The sequence below is a fragment of the Macrosteles quadrilineatus genome, unplaced genomic scaffold, assembly GCF_028750875.1.
Source record: "Macrosteles quadrilineatus isolate MER2022 unplaced genomic scaffold, UCM_ALF_1.0 Scaffold_2__2_contigs__length_208266976, whole genome shotgun sequence".
Lineage (NCBI taxonomy): Eukaryota > Metazoa > Arthropoda > Insecta > Hemiptera > Cicadellidae > Macrosteles > Macrosteles quadrilineatus.
Genome location: NW_026542595.1, coordinates 145,665,249 through 145,685,711, shown reverse-complemented (window position 1 = coordinate 145,685,711; position 20,463 = coordinate 145,665,249). Strand labels below are relative to the sequence as shown.

The following is a 20,463-nucleotide window of genomic DNA, read 5'->3' as shown; positions in this document are numbered from 1 at the left end:
TATGTTTCCGACTATGTAAATATTTTTTTTAACAGATTCAGTAAATTCTTTAAGTCTTATCAGCTGTTTGATTAAAAAGTAGTGAAAACTTATGCATATGATTGTAATGTAAACAAATCTGGGGGAGGAACTTCAAAGACCACTGGGCAGAGCCCCAAGGGAATTTACCTCGTTTCTCTCTTGATGGCTAATGTACAGACCAAGAGCTTTCTTTAGACACCTCTACCGAGTTTCTACGCCCAGCAGTTCTCTCAAATTAGCAGTGACAATGAAAAACAGTTTCAAATTAATCTATAGATAATTCATGTACTGTACTTGACAATTACTCGATTTCGAGCAATAGGTATACTAGTATCAGTATCTTATAATGAGAGAAAATGAAGATGTAGTTTGCACATAAGCCTGAGAATCAAAACCTGACGGATTTGGGTTATGTTATAGAGAAAACAAACTATGTATATCAACATTGCATAAATATATTTATTTAATAATTTATTTTTCACAGGTAACAATTGAAATTTTGCTCAAGTACTGTTATGTTAAGTAGGACATATGACATATAACATATGATTTAAAGACTACAAATAAATATTCCAATAAATATAAAGTTAAAACTGTACAAACTCCAATGACAAAGCATCCTAATTAAACTTGGTCGTGAAGGAATTGGCCCGAGCAAATTAACTAAAATTACCAAATTGTGATGGGGATGTCACCTAGTTTTAACCCAAATACAGGGTGTCTAGTTTATTTCCATTATAAAATTCAAGACTAATTCCAGACTTTTCAAGACTAATTCCAGATTTTTCAAGACTAGTTTTTTCAACAATTAGTGGGTGTTGATACCAAAATGTATCGATTCTCGATTCTTGATACCGATACCAATTTTTATAGCTTAACCAAATTTTCTGAATAATACTACACCAACCCCTGTCTTTGTCATCAAGTAGTATTATGATAATGTGGTGTTTTCAAGTAAAGAAATAATGCAGCAATAAAAAGTTCTAACTAGCAAATTTGGTTTATTTTAATCATGAAATCTTCCACGTACCGTAAATCCGAACCGTCATCAAGAGACGTACCATGTCACGGTTTAGACATCATTGACTGCAGCGGTTACAGAAACGTGATCGTCGTCGTCCGCGATCACGGCAAAATCATGAACATTTCCCGCGGCCTTGTATACATCAATGATATCATTGTCGTCTCCCAAGGTCTCAGAAACGTCATCGTCATCGTCCGCGATCGCGGCAAAATCATGAACATTTCCCGCGGCCGTGTAGACATCATCGTCGTCTCCCGCGGTCACGGAAACGTCATCGTCGTCTCCCGCGGTCACTGAAACGTCATCGTCGTCTCCCGCGGTCTCGGAAACGTCATCGTCATCTCCCGTGGTCACGGAAACGTCATCGTCATCTCCCGCGGTCATGGAAACGTCATCGTCGTCGTCCGCGATCGCGACAAAATCATGAACATTTCCCGCGGCCGAGCAGATATCATCGTCGTCTCCCGCGGTCACGGAAACGTCATCGTCGTCTCCCGCGGTCACGGAAACGTCATCGTCATCTCCCTCGATCGCGGCAAAATCGTGAACATTTCCCGCGGCCGAGCAGATATCACCGTCATCTCCCGCGGTCACGGAAACGTCATCGTCATCTCCCGCGGTCACGGAAACGTCATCGTCATCTCCCGCGGTCACGGAAACGTCATCGTTGTCATCCGCGATCGCGGCAAAATCATGAACATTTCCCGCGGCTGTTTAGACATCACCGTCATCTCCCGCTGTCACGGAAACGTTATCGTCATCGTCCGCGATCACGGCAAAATCATAGACATTTCCCGCGGCCGTGTAGACCTCATCGTCGTCTCACGCGGTCACAGAAACGTCATCGCCATCTCCCACGGTCACGGAAACGTCATCGTCGTCGTCCGCGATCACGGCAAAATCATGAACATTTCCCGCGGCCGTGTAGACATCATCGTCGTCTCCCGCGGTCACTGAAACGTCATCGTCGTCTCCCGCGGTCTCGGAAACGTCATCGTCATATCCCGCGGTCACGGAAACGTCATCGTCATCTCCCGCGGTCATGGAAACGTCATCGTCGTCGTCCGCGATCGCGACAAAATCATGAACATTTTCCGCGGCCGAGCAGATATCATCGTCGTCTCCCGCGGTCACGAAAACGTCATCGTCGTCTCCCGCAGTAACGGAAACGCCATCGTCGTCGTCCGCGATCGCGGCAAAATCATGAACATTTCCCGCGGCTGTTTAGACATCACCGTCATCTCCCGCGGTCACGGAAAACGTTATCGTCGTCGTCCGCGATCACGGCAAAATCATGGACCTTTCCTGCGGCCGTGTAGGCATCATTGTCGTCTCCCGCGGTCACGGAAACGTCATCGTCGTCTCCCGCGGTCACGGAAACGTCATCGTCGTCTCCCGCGGTCACGGAAACGTCATCGTAGTCTCCCGCTGTCACAGAAACGTCATCGTCGTCTCTCGTGGTTTCGGAAACGGCATCGTCGTCGTCCACTATCGCGGCAAAATCGTGAACATTTCCCGAGGCCGTGTAGACATCATCATTGGCTTTTGCGGTTACGTAAACGCAAGACGACGATCGCGGCAAAATCATGAAAATTCCCGACTTTGAAATCAAATTTAAGACTAAATCCCGACTTTTCAAGACCATTTTGAAATTCAATACTAATTCCCGACTTTCCCGATTTTCCCGACTACTAGACACCCTGCAAATATGAGTGTAGAATGAATGAATGGGTGGGATGCCTTGCAGAGGTGTAAATAACACCCCCGCAGTGTGGGGATGGCGCTGATGTGTAGGGGGCTGATAATCCACCTTAATCACGAAGAAAGAGTGACGTTGCTTCCGTGACCGCGGGAGTCAAACATGATGTCTTCAAGAAGTAAGAATATATTCATGATGTTGACGCTATCACAGAAATAGTTGAAGTACTTTCTGTTACTGCGGGAGACGAAGATGATGTCTACAAGACTGAAGAAGATATTCACGATTTTGCCACAATCGCAGAGAAAGTTGACCTTATTTTCGTGGCCGCAGAAGATGAAGATGATGTCTTCAAGACAGAAGAATATATTCATGATTTTTCCGTTAAAAAAGATGACGTTACTGTGACTGCGGGAGACGATGATGATGTCGACAAGCTACAAGACTGCGGATGATGTACAAGATGTTGCCACGATCACGGAAAACGATGACGAATTTGCACGACCGTGGGAGACGAAATCTACATGAAGATGGAGATATTCAAGATTTGGCCGCGGTCACGGAAATCTATGGCGATGTACTTATCATTGTACTTACGCCTCTGATATTGAATAGCTTGTTACTGATTGAGACCAGCTGTTTCATTAGCCAGGACCATTTAGGCCCAATGATCAAGGACAGCTGGGTCTAGTTTCAAACAATCCAAAAGCTACTAACTTTTCTCAGGATCGACCCAGCGACCTGTTGATTACTAGGCGAGCACTATTACCTCTCAGCTACCCAACTATATACCTATTATAACACCATGATTATAATATACACAGAAAAATAATTAATTTACTATAAAGTAAAATTACTTACAATAGTTGAGTACAGCTTAAGCTTTGAAAGTACTGTCTATTTAAGCTATCTATATGATTTGGAGCTAACATATTGTTCAACAGTTGTGTAGTTTTCAGTGTATTGATCATTGTCTTTGTCAATTACCCTTTTTTGACAAATTAAGGCGCAGATATACGTTAAGAAAATTGACATTATTCCCTCCAAACCAAACATTTGATCAAATAATTATATATCTTTTACAAGAAATACAATTACAATCTTCACAACTTCTTAATTTTGTCCTATTAAATTGTTGTTTGAATGATGATTAGATGTAAATGAGCACCTATTAAATTTGTCCAATTAAAAACATTGGATTATTTTTTTTTCAGAGAAAAATTCTAGATTAATAATGCCATAGTAATGATCTGAAAAAGAAAAAATCTATTTAGAATTAGGACTGTTTATAAGCACCCTAGCAAATTCTACAAATTAATGATTCATTGAATTACCTTAGATTTAATAAAATATTGATAAAACCTTATGAGACATTTTGGCAGTCATAAATCATTGTTGTTGTACTGTACTATACTAACTTTGATTATAACTATAACGATATCCTTAATCTTCTCTGTTTGTAACATCTTATTACAATTTTTAATAGAATAATAGCTCAATAACAGTCTTCTAGTAGTGAACGTTTAAGGAGTGTTTAGTTTTTAGACTCGGATAGGTGTTTCTCCCAGTCCAACCAGCCTCCTTTGTAGTGTTTGGCACTGAAACATTAAAAACAATGTTGTAATAAACAGCAATACAATTTATTGATCAAAAAGAAATGCAAATGCTCGATTTTCATTACCAAGATCGATCAATCTTTGCTAACTAATAGAACAAGGCCAAATGACAAAGCATGTGGTGTTAAAACAAAAGCACTCGAGGATAGAAATGTCTGACCTTATTATGCCTGATAATGAATAGATTGGTGAGAGTATTATTGTTTGGTATTGGAGCGTACAAGTTAAGACTACTCTCACACTGATAAATTTATTTACAACGATTCATAGCTAAGCACATCCAAATTCTTCAATAGAAGTTAGAAACAGCCTGGCAATAAGTTATGCAATGCACATGGATTACTTGACATTTTTTTTGAGTTGAGACATTTTGTTAAGAGTAGGCTTAAATGCAAAGGCGTGACCAGGGTCTTCTGGGGGTACAAAACTTTCCGGAGGGTTAGGAGGATATGGAAAACCCCCATACCAAATGGTGGTTCTGGGGGTTTATCCCCGGACATTAAAAAAATAAATGGAGCGAGTTTTTAACAATTTGCAAAACTGTTTACGTTTACATCTTGTAGTAAACGTTAAACTGCTGTTTGTGATTCAGACATACCTTACCCATTATTATCTTGCAATAAATGTCCTAATTTAATATTAGAATAAGTTTTTTTAGAGCAACACCCAGTGGAACTTCACTTCACTACTTCACAAGTTAAGTAGGCCTACAACTTACAGTCGATCCTGCGAGCACAAGAGGTCGCGTCTGGTGCGGGCGTCTGGTCAAACAAATTTGAGGTCCAAGTATCGTGATTATACAGGGTGTATTCGATTGCATACATGCATCAATGTTGTATCATGAGGCAGTTAAAAAATACTAACATGTTGATCATACGGCATAACCTCGCTAATCCGACCTCTGATGGTCCGATTCTTCCCTTGGTCCACCGACCGTGCCACCAACACAATAGGCTTCCGCTAACATAACCTCATTGTCCAAGAAAAATGCCCAAGTAACTTTATAAATTGTGTTTTTTTTTACTCTAATGTCAATGTGTTGAAATTCGTATTATATTTAACCATGCCTGCCCATTATTAATATTAAGTAGACTCCCACATTATTGTTTTTGAAAAATTGCAGTTCATTTGACAAAAATAAATTGGAAGCAAAACAAAGGAATGTCCATCAAAGCTTCAAGGTCAAGCTATCCGTTTGCACTGACAATCGTCTGCTCCTTAGGCATACACATCATGAGCATGACACATCTGTCTGCTGTGTGCTTGCTATGTCACAACATTTTGTGATTGGGTGATGACAACTTTAGTAGCCTGTGATTGGGTGATTAGTAACCATGGCAACTTGTTGAATGGGTGGACGAAGAGAAACTCAAGAAAGAATAGAAGAACAAAGAGAAAGAATAAGGGATGTTTTTTGCCATTGTTATCTGTATCGGTGTATTTTACGACTGTTATTATGCTACTATTATTTTAAATACTTTTTTTATGCGTTATCTAATGTTTTTGTATTGACATTCTTCTGTCCTGCAATAGCGTAGCAGTAGCCTATGACTAGCAGTAGCTTACTAGACTTTCTATTGTTCTGTTCTTTATTTTGCTGTACAATGTTTGGCAATTTGTTTGTTTGAGTAAAAGTAAAAAAGCTGTGATTTTAAACGTTACAGTTTTTATAACTGAACCAAGGTTAATGACATAACATAGTTATCATGATTGCGCAATAGCCTACTAATTGTATTTTTATGATGTAATATGCAAATTCACATTGAAGTAAATTCATACACTTAGTATTAGGTGTTGTTTATGAGTTGGAAACAACTGTTTTATGTCATGTTGGATTAACAGTCGTTATCAGTTATCCGTGGTCTGGTCAAAATATTACGTTTTTCTACGTTTTTATGTTAATAAACAAGGTCCTCTGATAATCCAAACTTTTTGCTGTTCCGACCATGCTCCCGGTCCCGTAGGTGACGGATTAGCGAGGTTCTACTGTACATAGGTGTACCAGTACTAATTTTGTAAAAAAACCTGGCTATAAAGGGAGTGCCGTGGCAGGTCTACAAGGGAACCGAGACCCAAATCCCCATTGTAAAAGCTTTTTCCCATCCTCATCAGGGAATATGACTTTCAGGACAAAATAACATCGTACCGGTACCATTCCCCTACAGCTTGTAATTTTGACTCAAAGGCACAATAAAACTTGTACCAAGAACTAACTTGAACCTAGAACTTACTTTTTGAATCCACTAGCTAAAGCCTTTTCTAAAGCCACCAAACTTCTTTTTCCAGATCTACAAGAAAAGATGACTGAATCCTCCGTTGTTGGCTTTTCAAAATTGTACTTCTTCTTGAATTCATCTTCTGGGGTGTTGAATGCTGTTTCAATGTCACCAACTGTAAAAACACCAGTCTTTGTCATTACAATGCTTTGATTTTGAGATAATTGTGGATGGTCAGATCAAACCCAAAAAAAAAGTATACATATGATATTAGGGCACTTTCGGAGTTTAGCTTTAGTATGGAAAAAACAAAACAACAAAAACTACTTCATTAGTGGCGGCAGTTGTGTCCAGCTCTCTACCCGACATACCACATTCCTGGGTATCCCCAAAACAATGATTACACCCAACCTACCTCTAGATTCAATCCGAGATGTGAGTTGATGAAGAATGCGGTTAAGTTGCGTAGGGTTTTCTCTGTGTGCGCCCTATTTAGGACCGAGGCTTTTGTTAATTTCTTACAAATTCATTTACATAGGCTATATTAATAAATAAAATTAGTTGATTATAAAATTTGTTTTTAAAAGAATGTACACATCTCCTACAGTACAATTATCTTGTAAGGCCTGCATAATTATTTTATTATCAAATACATTTTTTCTATTAATGTACAATTGCTTCATTGCATATGAAATCCACACACGCGCCTTTTGCCATAATACCGACCTTAAAAAAACTAACTATGGGTTTTGAAATATTACTAATAAAAAGTGGTTGAACAATTTACAATTTAAATATTATGCTATACAATGGTTCTTTATCACTTTAATTAGAATTTAAGTGCAAAATTAATTACATGATAAAATCAAATTAAATTGAACGAATTTGTATGATTTTGCGATGACGAAAAAGCTTCCGCATGCTCCACCTCATGTTTTAGAAGTTAACCCTTTTAGCTCGCTCTATGGTTAAAAGGGGTTGTACAATGTGTGCTATGGCAAGAACTTCTAATATTAAACTTCTGAAACAACTTAAACTTCTGAAGTTAAGAGCTACCAAAATTTAGACGTGACAGCCAACAACCCCTTTCTCTGAATGGAGTGGGGAGAGGGGTCACTTCAACTTCAGTACCCCTTGTCCCCAGCATATCTTTTAGGATCCTTGTCCACCTTTTCGCGTGTTTGGTTAATTGTAAATGGAGAGGGTTTTTAAGTTAACCGATTGACAACAGATTTTTTTTAAATTTATCCATCTATAATTTTTTTAGGTTAGGGCCTGTGTCTTTTATTATATACAAATTTTAACAAAATATTTCCACTTTTGACAAATAAATAAGCCAAAAAAGATATATCTGTGTCCCCCCTGTTGTGTGCAATCCTTAAAGTCACTATGCCGTCTCGACTTCCACCCAAACCAAATACACTGCTTATGTAAGATGGGTCATCCTCAGCTAAGGCTTACATTAGCGAGATCAACATGGATTGCACATGTACGAGATTCAAACCCACACATGTAGAAAGACTGACGAGGTCTTTGGCGTTGGCTACACTTGTCAGTGCAACACATTAGCCAACTGGTAGCCCCCAGTAGTTAGACGGGAGGGTCCTCCCCCGGGAAAAATGTTGAAAATAATAACTGTAAACTAGCGTTCTTATGCAATAGACATAATAATTTTAAAAACATTAATTGGTATTTTAATTCGGTTTATTATATTTAACCTATTTGATTATGGTGTTTGAAAATAAAAACATGAATTTATATTGAGTTCTTTGGACAGAACCTATCCTTATACTTAGAAATCTCCTCGAAAAAACAGAATAGCTTTACCAAGTGCACGTAAATAGCAGGAACTGAGCAAAGGACGCAAATTTACAAATGGCGGGTAGATGTTGGTGACGTTTAAGCAATTAGTTAGAAGATAATGCCCGTTTGAGCATTATCTGAGGCATAATTGAACAGTACAAACATAAATCGTTTCCTACTTTTACAGGATTTTTGACATTAATGTAATAAATAACTAAGTTAAATTGGGTTTTGGCGGGCCTAGCAGCTTTAACTCAACTCTCTGTTCAAAACTTAGTACCACCTCACCACCAGCATACTTTGTAGAAATATTTATAACCGAATTCATAGTTCGGTACTTACGTATTATACGGAGGCCACCCTTATACAACGCGCTGCGGCGGTTAGGTTTGGTCATCATGAAGCTTTTATGACTTGTCTGGTTCGATTCATAACGAAAGTAGGAAAGTCCTACAAACATATTTATAATAGACCAACCTAACCTAACCACCGCAGCGCGCTGTAAAATAAGTGGCCTCCGTATAATACGTAAGTACCCATAGTTCATTATAAGCACTACACAACACTTCTAAAGGAACAGTGGTATATTAATGAATTAACAACTCGAATACACCTGCGCGTGGCACAATTAACATAACCTCACAAATCACTACAGTAGGCCTATTCAGTTACTTGACTGATCAGTGATCAATGATGATGATTGTGATGACAGAGCGCAGCACTCAGCGCTTGTTGTGGCAAAAGTTAAAACTACTGTTTGGACAGAGTCCCAAACATCCTACAGTATACCAGTTAAGCCTGATGCAGCGCTGTGATTGGTAGAATATTTCCAGTATTTGCAGTTCATATGGGAGTCCTGGCCTCCTCCCTCCCCTTCACCTTCCTTCTGCCCCTACCCCGCTTTTTAACAACATAGTATAAAAAAAATCCTAGCTTGGCGCTGCCCCCGCCCCCTTAGTGCTTGCCGCCCTGGAGCGACTGCTCCACTCGCTCCACTGTCGCTACGCCACTGAACTGAGCTATCATGCCACTGTCGGCTGAACGTTTTGGTTGCCAGTATAAGCTCACAGGTGGGTTAGCAGAACGACTATCTCGCGGCAAAATGCAGTAACGGGCTAGACCCGTAGACCCGTGAGTCGTCGTCAATGGGTTAATCTATACTAAACTGACATTATATTTTAGATTAGAATTTTACAAAGTATCATAGACAAAGACCCAGTACTATGACGCAAATCACCTCAAGCCGAACCCTGCTAAGACCCAAGTTTGTGCCTTTCACCTAAATAATAGAGAAGCAGGCCGTGAGTTGAATGTGAGACATTGCAAAAGGTTGACATTGCAGTCAATGACATGGCTCGGATTGTAACTGGGTGTTTGAAACCAAGCCCAGTACAAAAACTCTATCCTATCGTAGGGATCGCCCCTCCATCAATCCAACGTGATGTCGGAGGCAGAAAGGACTAAGCAAGAGACAGACCCTTGTCACCCATTACACGGCCACCAACCTGCAGAGCGACGGCTTCGGTCAAGAAAGAGCTTTTTATCACGGACACGAGTCCTGGATGGATCACTCTCAAGCAATCGGGTGGCAAGGTGGGAGGCCACGTTGATTAACCCTCCCATACCAGCCAGTTAGGAACTGGCTCCTGGTCTAGGTCGAGGTACCAAAATGCAAGACAAACATGCAGAAATCGGGTCTCTTACCAGATGAAGAAAACATCTTGTGCGCGAGTGGTGCTGTTCAGGATCCTGGCCATCTGCTGATCTGTCCACGCCTAGACCAGTCTTGCACATTAGATGATCTTTTACAAGCGAATAACAAAGCCATATCGGTAGATATTTTTTGGAAAAGCGAAGTCTGATTTCCGGACAAGGAAAGGAAGTAAGTATAGACAAAGAATCAAATATAGACAGACAGCATTGCTGCGGTTAGTATATATTCTGGCGTCCAACGCTAGGATTGCCGTGTAGTTTCGGCACACGTCACTGCAGCGTCAAGTGCTAGTGAGCGTTGCCATGAGAAGTTGGTAGTGTGAGCAAGGGTTGCCAACTTCTGGACTGAATCGATTTGAAATTATAGAGTCAACGTACACAGATGGCCATATGCTTACTTTTATCTTGAAACCCTAACACTGCTCCACCACACTGACTCTCAAGTCACTATGTAATTTTTATATAAATAATTTTTATAATTGAGTTGCTTACGAGGAATATGATGAGCTCCAGGGATTACTCCAGTTTCATCCAGTTCCTTCTTCTCTCTCACATCAATCACAATGTTGTTCGGGCTGTTCTTAGTCTCAATCAGCTGTTTGTAGTCAAGGTGGCGGAACTCATCACTAACACTTGTCGACATGTCTATAGGCTTACTTGATGTGCCTCCTGTAAGTATTCATGTTTCAAAAATCATGCGGATAAAAATCAGTATAGGTATATTTCTTAATATATTCATTGTACTTGTAAAAACCGTATAAATATTAGAACAGAAGTAATTGACTCATTAAAAAAACTGGAACAACGTCAGATGAATAACTTAGCAAACATTTTGTATAAATGAAATAAAACATAAAAAAAGACCCTTCCTGTAAAATTTGATATCATATCCGCATAGATGACAGAATGATTAATTATTGTTCAACAGTTTTAATAATTAGTGAGAAGTTAAGTAGGTTATCAAGATGTATTGAGTCAGTCACAAACATTACAAGAGAGTTTCAAACCCAACCCGACATAGTTTTTATATTAATAACAATAACACTGCACTTACCCATGGTCAATCTCAATCTATCATATCATATTAGAAATAAGAAAACCATTTACTCACACAGTTTTGATGATTCTTACCAAAACTATCTCTACCTTATCAGTAAGATAATGAATTGAAATAGTAAGTTATTGACTACGATTTAAAACAGCCAGTTGAACAACCTTTGTAGCCTTATAATTGACATGTAAACAATCCATAGTTAACATGTAAATTTTAACTACTGTGTTTTAACTCTTGTATAATGTACAGTAGGCCTACAAGTCGACTTGGCATGTTAAAATCTTCATACAAAATACATAATATTTCCCTGGATTATTTTAGGTTTTTCATAATTCAAAAAGTTGATATGGAAATAAACTTATTTCTGAAAAAAAAATTCTTTCTCATTAGGCAAATAATATTATCAAAAGCCATTCTTAAAGTGCAAGTGATTCCTATATGATTTTTATGCTTCTTAGTTTGTGACTCTATCGAAGTACGTAGTGACTTGTAACTTATAGTTTTTTGTAAATCAAGAATAAACTGAATGGATCAGCAAATGAAAATTAAATAAACTTGATGAATTACAGTAAAAACAAAATTGTACATTTTTTTTAGAACAGCAAAAGTATTAAGAAAAAAAAAACTAATTAAAATGTAGGCCTAAGAGTAGATTTAAATTCACACCATTGAAAATAGGTAGTCATGAGTCAAATGACTTCCAAAACAATCTTGCACTTATCTAGCTTATACTACGGAACAAATAATAAAATTATGGATTGTGGACAGTGCCAGATTTAGGGTACTTGCGGCCCTAGGCCAAATTACTTGAGCGACCCTCCCCCTATGATGGAAATTCCTTGCGATCGCGGAAGTAATCGTGAAATCATGTCAAAGCCATCATAGGTAACCGTGACTGCGGCAAAATCATGATTATTCCGCGTGGGCTGCAACAAATATGTGCATCATCACACTCGCGAGTCGCGACCATGGCAAAATTGTGATCATATCCCGTGACCTTGAGGACATCATCGCTGTCACCCGTGACAGCAGTAAAATCGTAAACATCTCCCATGAGCCGCAATCACGGGGACATCATCACTGTCACCCCCAGCCCCGGCAAAATCGTGAAAATCTCCTGCGGGCCGCAATCACGGTAATATTATCATCGACACCCGCAACCGTGGTGAAATATTGAACATTTCCCGCGGGCCGCAATCACGGGGGCATCATCGACACTCGTGACAGTGGCTAAATCTTGAACATGTCCCGCGGGCTGTGATCATGAGGACACATTTTACGTCACCCGCAGCTAAATCGTAAACGTGTCCCGCGAGCCGCAATCACGGGGACGTCATCACGGATACACGGGGAAGTTCGGCAATGTATTACAATGAATTTGGAAGGCATAAATTCATATTAATTACTAAAAGTAATAAAATTATAATTTTTATTCATTATTGCCAAGAACTATACTGTAAGCTTATTCCACTGAATGTATTTGACTTTAAAGTGTTTGGGGTTTATGAAATAGTCAATACTAAAGGAGATGAGTGTAGTTTATTTTGTAAATAATGCACACACAATTTCAGAATAATGATTATATTTCCAAATAAATAAGTAAGCCTTGCACTTTACTTTTTTAAGATTTTAGGGATTGTCCGTTTTTAACTGACCTTTTGAGTTATCCGACGTAGGTCAGCTCCCGCTAGGGTCGGTTAAGAGGAGATCTACTTCACTTTGGATCACCTGTTTAAATTGAAATTAAAATTTTTTAGGAACATGTACGTCTGTTCACACAGTGATAAATCCATGGTAATCTGGGAGATCGAATACTACACTTCATATTTAACTTAATATTAATTTAACTTACTACAACTACATCGACTTATTAAAAATTACTTTTGATCGGTTAAGACTCTTTCCGTCTATTAGAAAAATATTTAGCCGTTTAGAGTTTATTGTTATCATTGAGAATGAGAATGAGAATGAGAATTGAGAATGAGAATGAGAATTTTATTTGGTCTTTTAAACATGCAGTTACATGCAGTTACATGCAATCAGACAAGTCATATAATAATCATCTGGCAACAATCAGTTAGGCTAACAGTCCCAGTTAGTAAACTGGGTTGACTTAGCTTGAATCACACCATGCACAAAAACAGGCAAATATAATAAATAAATAGTTAAATAATGACAACTACAATAGTGAATAAATAGTGCACAAAACTACTCTTATCTACTTTCAAAAAACACACCATGCACAAACTACTTCAAACTTCAGGCACAGCAAAAGCAATCAAAAGCATCTACTTACAACAGCTGTAGAAATTTCAAAAAATTCTTTTATAGCATACAAGACTTCTTTTATTGCTAATTAAGATGCAGATTCAAGTGTAATTTAACCTAATATGGATGAAGGATGAGTGTAGAATGGACAGAGATGCCTTGTCAGCTTTGTTATTGAGATTTAATTTTTTTTAGTCAGGGCCATTCATGCCTAAGAATCATATTTATGTTAAATATGACAATTTCTTCACTTCAATTAATAAGTAAGGCTACTTTAGTCACACTTAACTACGGCTTTGGGGTAAACCGTGTAGTAGTTAACTGATCAATGCTCTGTTGCTGCACAGAAAAGTAAGGTACAGAGTGAACTCTGTACCTCTGTGTAATAATGTTACACTTAAGTGCTCTAAACAAATTCTTTAAAATCCTTCTCCTACAAAAGAAACCTCTTGGTATTATTACCTTGGCTATCTTGCTTGGGCACAGTAGGCCTACTTTCCAGCAACTACTGGAAATAAAAGGGTAAATCACCCTTTCAAGGTGGTAATGCTCTGCATTTTTGACAATGCCTATTGTATATTTGTACATACTGAATGGCTAAATAAATCATTTATCATTTATCACTAGGTATCTTGACAGTCAGTATCTGAGTGCCAAACTCCCGATCAAAGATGACATCTCATGCTACGCAAAGCGGCTCAAGACATTCACTCATATTCAACTAGAAGAGCGAGATTTTGACATCGACCATTGTAGACTGTCAAAAACTCTACATAGCTTTCCTGTATCCAGCAATGAGATAAGTTATTACATTAGCGTACCAAAGGGGAACTGAGTACTAGGGCAAAATGAAAATGTCAAAATGAAAATGAAACCTGGCGCAATCTATCTGGGAATTCAGTCAACAATAAAGACATCAAGTATCAAGTAGGCTTACCGGTAAGTGGTGTCTAGCTCTAGTTGCTGGTGTCTAGGGCAAAACAAAACCCAACAGCGCCCCTCTTTTTTTTAAGAGGTTGGCGAGCCTCTTTACCTTGCATTTGCCCATACACTATAGACTACAGATCTGTGCATGGAACGTATCCAGCAAAGCAAGGGGTGAGCTGGTACAGTACGAAAGTGAACTGTACTGATAAATTTTAGTGGCAGTGACCAGGATCCGAACCCACGACATCGCTGCCTTGGCTCCAAGTCCGTGACGCTACTAACTGAGCCACCGACTCACCTAAACTCTTGCCCTTATGTACTAAAACGCTCATGGTGGAGGAAAACCTGTGCCCTATGCAATAGGAATTTCCACACAGTGCTCGGTGCTCAAGCTCTTCTTTGCTTGTCACATGTATGTTTCCAGCACAACATACTAGGACTAAAAGGTCACAGTCATCCCATAAGCAAGTTTTCTCTGTAGGCCTAATTTACTTCTCTGTGGCTACTGCTCTGAAAATTGCCATCTGCAACGAGGCCAGAATGTCAGGAAAATATACAATATTACAAGGTTGTACCCTCAGATTATTTGGGGTTGGGGTTATCTGAGGTTGCTCAGATATTTGGGCTTCATTAGGCCTATTGGAGTTTCACGATAGAAAATGCAAATGATGACTTGAATAATATGTTCAATTAATAACCAAAATATTTACCTCATAAAACCCCCTCTATACTTCCTTACCCGTAGTCCGTTCATGCTAGCTTGCAAACTTGTTTAAATGAGGTATCAAATTTAATGGAAATCAGATAATTTTAACTCGAGTTATCTAGAGAGACATATATATACAGGTATATAAAATATAAATTTGAGGTGTTTTTGGCACCTGGGAGCATCAAAAGGAAAATCGGCTCCGAATCTAGCTCTTAACACGACACCTACAGTACTTAGCTTGTTCACTACCTACATGGAAAATTCACAAATATATTTATTGTGTGGTAAAATAAGTCTAGTGACTTAGAGTTTGTGACAACACAGCCAGGGATTGAAGGCTCTGCTCTACAGTTGGCCTACTGTACCTCATGGGTTGGTTAAAATAACATCACTCAATGTCAAGGTAAAATTGCATGATTGGGAAAATATATTAGAGTAGAAAACTTCTTAAACAAAAAAGAACAAGTACAAAGAGGCTACAAGTAAATCAAACTAAAAGTTGAGATTTGAACACATTTATATAGCTAGCCAAAAAGCAGCTTAACTAATGAACTAACTATACTTAATATTAACTTATACTACTTACGGTATACTAAACTAATAAGCAGCTGACATAAATACAACACTAACTTAGATGGGAGAAAATTGTATAGGCCTACACCCAACTTTACATAGGACTAGTGTAGTAAGTTTTAGATTGCATAGGTATAAGGTTAGGCCTACCTAATTAAATCAGGTCCTTATTCAAAGGGAGAGTTTTAAAGTTAAACAGGGGTAGGAGTTAGTGAATTAGATATTTTGGGTTCTTGGGTGAATGGGATGAGTTGCTCAACAACAACCTAACTTATCAAAGCTTCAATTTAAATTTATAGGTGAAAATAAACCACCTAAAAACCAACTACAATAAGTTATAAGTTACTGTAATTCCTTTTTAGCAAATTTCCCATAAGGGAATAAGCTATTAACGTAGGTCACATGGTAAGACCTAGACCCGGGACCGATTTACTTTTTCGTTTTGAGGCCCCGAGAGGCCAAAAACACCATCAATATTCACAAATTCATAATACCTAACTTAAATGTGTCAGTTAATGTAGCGCGATAGCTTGGCCAAAAATAATCTGATTTGGTACAAATGTGTTTTTAGACCTACGTTTATCAAACGAGTTCGCGAACAAGCAAACATATCCTAAATCATAGTGGAAGTAAATTTACTCCACCATGTCCTAAATGACATTTTATAACTTAAATGCTCCATCTGAAAAGTTAATCTGTGTGTTATTATAAGTTAAATTAACCCTAGCGCCGGCAAATACCGGATATACGGCGCGAACGGCCGCGGCCGAAATGGCAACGCCGGATATACGGCGCCAATGCAGGTGTTACGGTGGGCCTATATAAAATTTTTTTTTTTTGTTAAGTTTTGTTCCTTTTTTTACTGTTTTAATAAATAAGTTAAATAATACAAACCAGAGTACCCTGGAATTATATATTATATAAGGTGTAAGGTTTTGTACATGATCTGGGTTGGATGGTTATTTGGTACTAGCATTTGGTATTTTTTTGGATTTTAGTATTTGGTACGATCGACATAATATCAAACAAAATACACAAAATAAACTTTATATTTTTGGAATCAGCACAAAATTTACCACAACTTTACAATTTACCTTATGATGATAAGTCTTACATGCACTTACCTATACGACGGAATATAAAAACATTTTATAAAAAAATTAATAAGTTTTAATGCCTACAATTTGGAAAAACTAAAAAAAATTTTTTGTGGTAACCATGTAAACCACCTATATATTATTGTTCTTTGTCTTATTCTGAACAAAATGATATATAACAATCCATAGTTATGTTGCTATTTCTAATTTTTATGATGGTTTAAAAATGTTATTGAGTGAAAATTTAAAAACGTACGTTTTCATGTCCCTGGCCTTTTACTTCGTAGATACTGGATTTGTAGTTTATTATTATGTGTTTTAATATTTTTTGAGACGGGGGCAACATGTTACACACATTTATTTGGTTTTAAATAGGTTCTAGGTATTTTTTTCGTATTTTTAAAGTATCAAAATTCACGACCATGACGTGTCCCTAGGGTACATTTTCCAACTTTCACGCTGTTTTTAGACTAATTATTCATGCCGAAATATATAAAGCCATATTTTTATGTCATCAATGGTTATATTTAACTTACAAAAAAGGAGCATATTATAATTTTATTGCCATTGCAAACTGACTACCATGACAAAATAAGTCTGTCCCTCGATTTGGCGTCACGACTATTTGGGAAAAATTTTCAACTTTGGAGTAAGACAGTGGCAAGCCTGGCGTCGATGGAGTCAGTTGGTTTTAAAGACTAGTTCAGGGTGTACGTCAGGATTGCAGTGCCGGTCGTTTCGAGTTGAAAGGAGGAATTACAAGATTAATAAAGGAAAGATTGTGTTTTTTGTAATTTTGGTGTGTCCATGACCATACGTAGTCATTCGATGAAGTAGACATGGTGTTAATTTTTCTTTATAAGATATTTCAATTGCTACATTAACCTAGAAGTCCACTTTGTATCCTCGAACATGAGGTATAGGGCTACCGCCAGAACAGAGCCAAATAAAACGTATTTTCACGACCAAAGTTTCACGACCATCGCGGGTTTTTTCACGGGCAATCCAGCCTTATGGATTATAGTGTGTTTGGTCGTGACAATAACTTTAATATAATTGTAAATCGAACAGTTTAGTTCAATTGAAACACATATTTTTATTATAACTAACAGTATAATTGAAGGATTGTTTAGAAATATTTATATTATTTCAGAAAATTCACGACCGTACCGCTTGTCCCTGACCATCACGTTTATGATTTCTATCATAAAAATTTCAAAAATTAAAATATCGTCATATTACAATGTTTTATACACAAAAGAAGCACACCTCTATACAAACATGACGATTTTTCGGGTCTCAGGTAAGTTTTTTTGGAGTTATACAAACTTAAAAAGATTTTATTGGTATTTTTAAAATTTTTTGAGTTTTTTATTTTTTTCTAGAAAGACCAAATATACTGTACCAAAAGCTCAGTGACCTTTTTCTTGTATAATGGTCATAAAAGTAAATTAGTTTATAGCAAACATAGTTATAAAAATAATATTAACTATTTTTAATATTCATTTAAACGTCTGTTATGGTCGTGACAGAATTTTGTGTTTTTCCACTAAAGATGCTCTTTAAAAAAAAAACTACCTACCAAAGATATTGCGTTAAAATACCATGAACATTTTATGAAACTTCAAATGTTAATGAAATAAAAAAAATAATAAAAGTTTTGAAAAAAAGGGAAACAAATTTTCAAAGTGCTTTTCTTGAAAACGTACGTTTTTAAATTTTCACTTTATTACATAATCAATAATATCCCTATGCCAGTACAGCGTTACACTAGTGCCAGCTCTAGGGTTAAGTTAACTTACGGTGGTTTCAAAAATCTTGTGTGTATTAAGAGCAAAAACAGTCATTGCTGCTCACAAAATTTATGGCCACACTCAGCTTAAGTTTCGTGCTGCCATCTACAGTTCTTGAGCGGCAAAGACATACTTTGCGTTCTTAAAAACACAAATAGCTATTCTAGGTATGAAGCTTAAAAGAGCCAAAAGTTTGATTGGAGGGATGCTATATACTAAGGCGTCAAAATTTAAACAAATACTAGCATAGCATGCATAAATTAATATTTAACTTATTAGTTTCTTACTGTGTAGTCCCAAAATGTTGAGTAGGCCTACCCTTTTATTTTGATAAGATAGAGTACTTAGCTGTAGCTGAAGCACCTGGCATAAGGAAATAGAATCTTGAAAGTTATTTGAAATAGCGGATAGTCTTAGCATGTTTCTGTGGCAAGTAGGCCTAGGCCTACATGTACTTTTTCTGACAACTTGAGAAAGTCCAGCTAATTTTAATAGTTTGTACATATTTCTTGATGTTGTCAACTAACCTGAAATTATTGTCTTCGAAATAGGCAGTTAGTACACAACACACAAGTTAGTAGAGAATAACAGCGACAGTTAACAAGAACGAAGAACGGAAGAACAGTCAGGTCAGCAGGGCAGGTTATGTTGTTGTTGTGTGTGTTACGTTACAGTGTTTTGTGGCTAACCGGACCGGAGGTTGTAGAGAAGAGAAGAAGCAAGTGAGGAACAGGAGCAGGAGAAACAAAACAACAACAGCTGACGGTACGGTACCGATGGGAGAAACCAGAAACGAAGAGAATTTTACCGCTGATTAATGTTTAAAGTTGAGTGAAGAAAGCAATTTACGATACTACATTTTTCTTATATTTATTTATTATACAGGGAGCGAGCTGGTCAATCTGGTTCTCTACCTCATTCTTCTAGTCTTCTAAGAAGCAACCTTGTGGAACTAAAGTAATTGGAATTTGGAATACAATTTCAATTGACGATCGAAGTGCTTAATTTCGTTATCATGAACTGGTCCATATATTTTCTTAGCCCTCAATTTTCAGACACAATTAGCTTTTTTCGAATTCACTGTCTAGTGAATTTGGGTAGTGCCCAGCACCAGCTAAGTTTCTGAACCAGACGGTAGTACCATTGATTATATAACATTATTTATTTTATTTATTTACCAACGGCAATACACCAATTTACAAAGACAATAAGTTAGTGTTTGACAGCTACTTACAACATTGAATGTTTGTGCTTATGACTATATAGTGTTATATAGTCTATGGTAGTATATTTCTAGGATGGTTATGGTTAATGAATACAAAACTATGGTATAGTATAAATTGATTTTGGTTAATCGTGACAACAAACTTCAACAGTTTTTCTAAGAGACCAATATTGCACAATTAAGTATCTGGTTACAATTTTTATTTTTTTTACAACATTAAATGGTATACCAACGGACAGACATAATGAAAAACAAACTATCAATGTGTACAAACCCATGGTACAAACAACTTATAACGCATACAATCTATTGATGGTTTATCTTAAAAAAAACATTTTACTAACATGAGTTCAAATGGTACAAATCATCATACTATGTCATTAAAACTGTATATTGACACAAATTAAATCTACGACAAAATTTGATAATATGAAACATATTGGGATAAATAGTTTAAAGTTATACATTTTCCATAATCGCAAATCTTTTTTTTGGTAGGAAAAACTACATTTCGTTAGTAGGCTATAGTCCAGGCAACGAAAAGGTTAGAGGGAAATGTTTGGAACATGATTTCTGACTTCGTAACTTTGATTAGTTAGATTTGATTAGTTATCGCAATTTAGGAGGTAAATGTACCAAAAGTCCCTACCTCTAGCCCTTGTGCTGTGGTGGAGGGAGGGGCGCTTGATGGTACGATTTTTCAGTTTTTTGTAAAAATCTCGGAA

At 37.4% G+C, this 20,463-nt stretch overlaps 1 protein-coding gene across 4 annotated transcripts; it reads right to left on the bottom strand.

Annotated features, from left to right (window-relative positions):
* Nucleotides 1–460: 460 nt before the first annotated feature.
* Nucleotides 461–19,193, bottom strand: LOC128985596 (rhodanese domain-containing protein CG4456-like). Of its 4 annotated transcripts, none has more exons than XM_054405218.1 (4): nt 18,801–19,193; nt 10,585–10,761; nt 6,592–6,751; nt 461–4,342 (listed from the first exon to the last, which is right to left on the bottom strand). In XM_054405218.1, the coding sequence occupies exons 1-4, from the start codon at nt 19,015–19,017 to the stop codon at nt 4,279–4,281; spliced, it is 618 nt and encodes a 205-aa protein (XP_054261193.1). In that variant the 5' UTR covers nt 19,018–19,193; the 3' UTR covers nt 461–4,278. The 4 variants fall into 4 exon arrangements, with proteins under 4 accessions (XP_054261193.1, XP_054261194.1, XP_054261196.1 ...); XM_054405219.1 differs by having other exon boundaries at nt 18,877–19,190; XM_054405221.1 differs by having other exon boundaries at nt 19,041–19,188.
* Between the last annotated feature and the right edge of the window lie 1,270 nt (nt 19,194–20,463).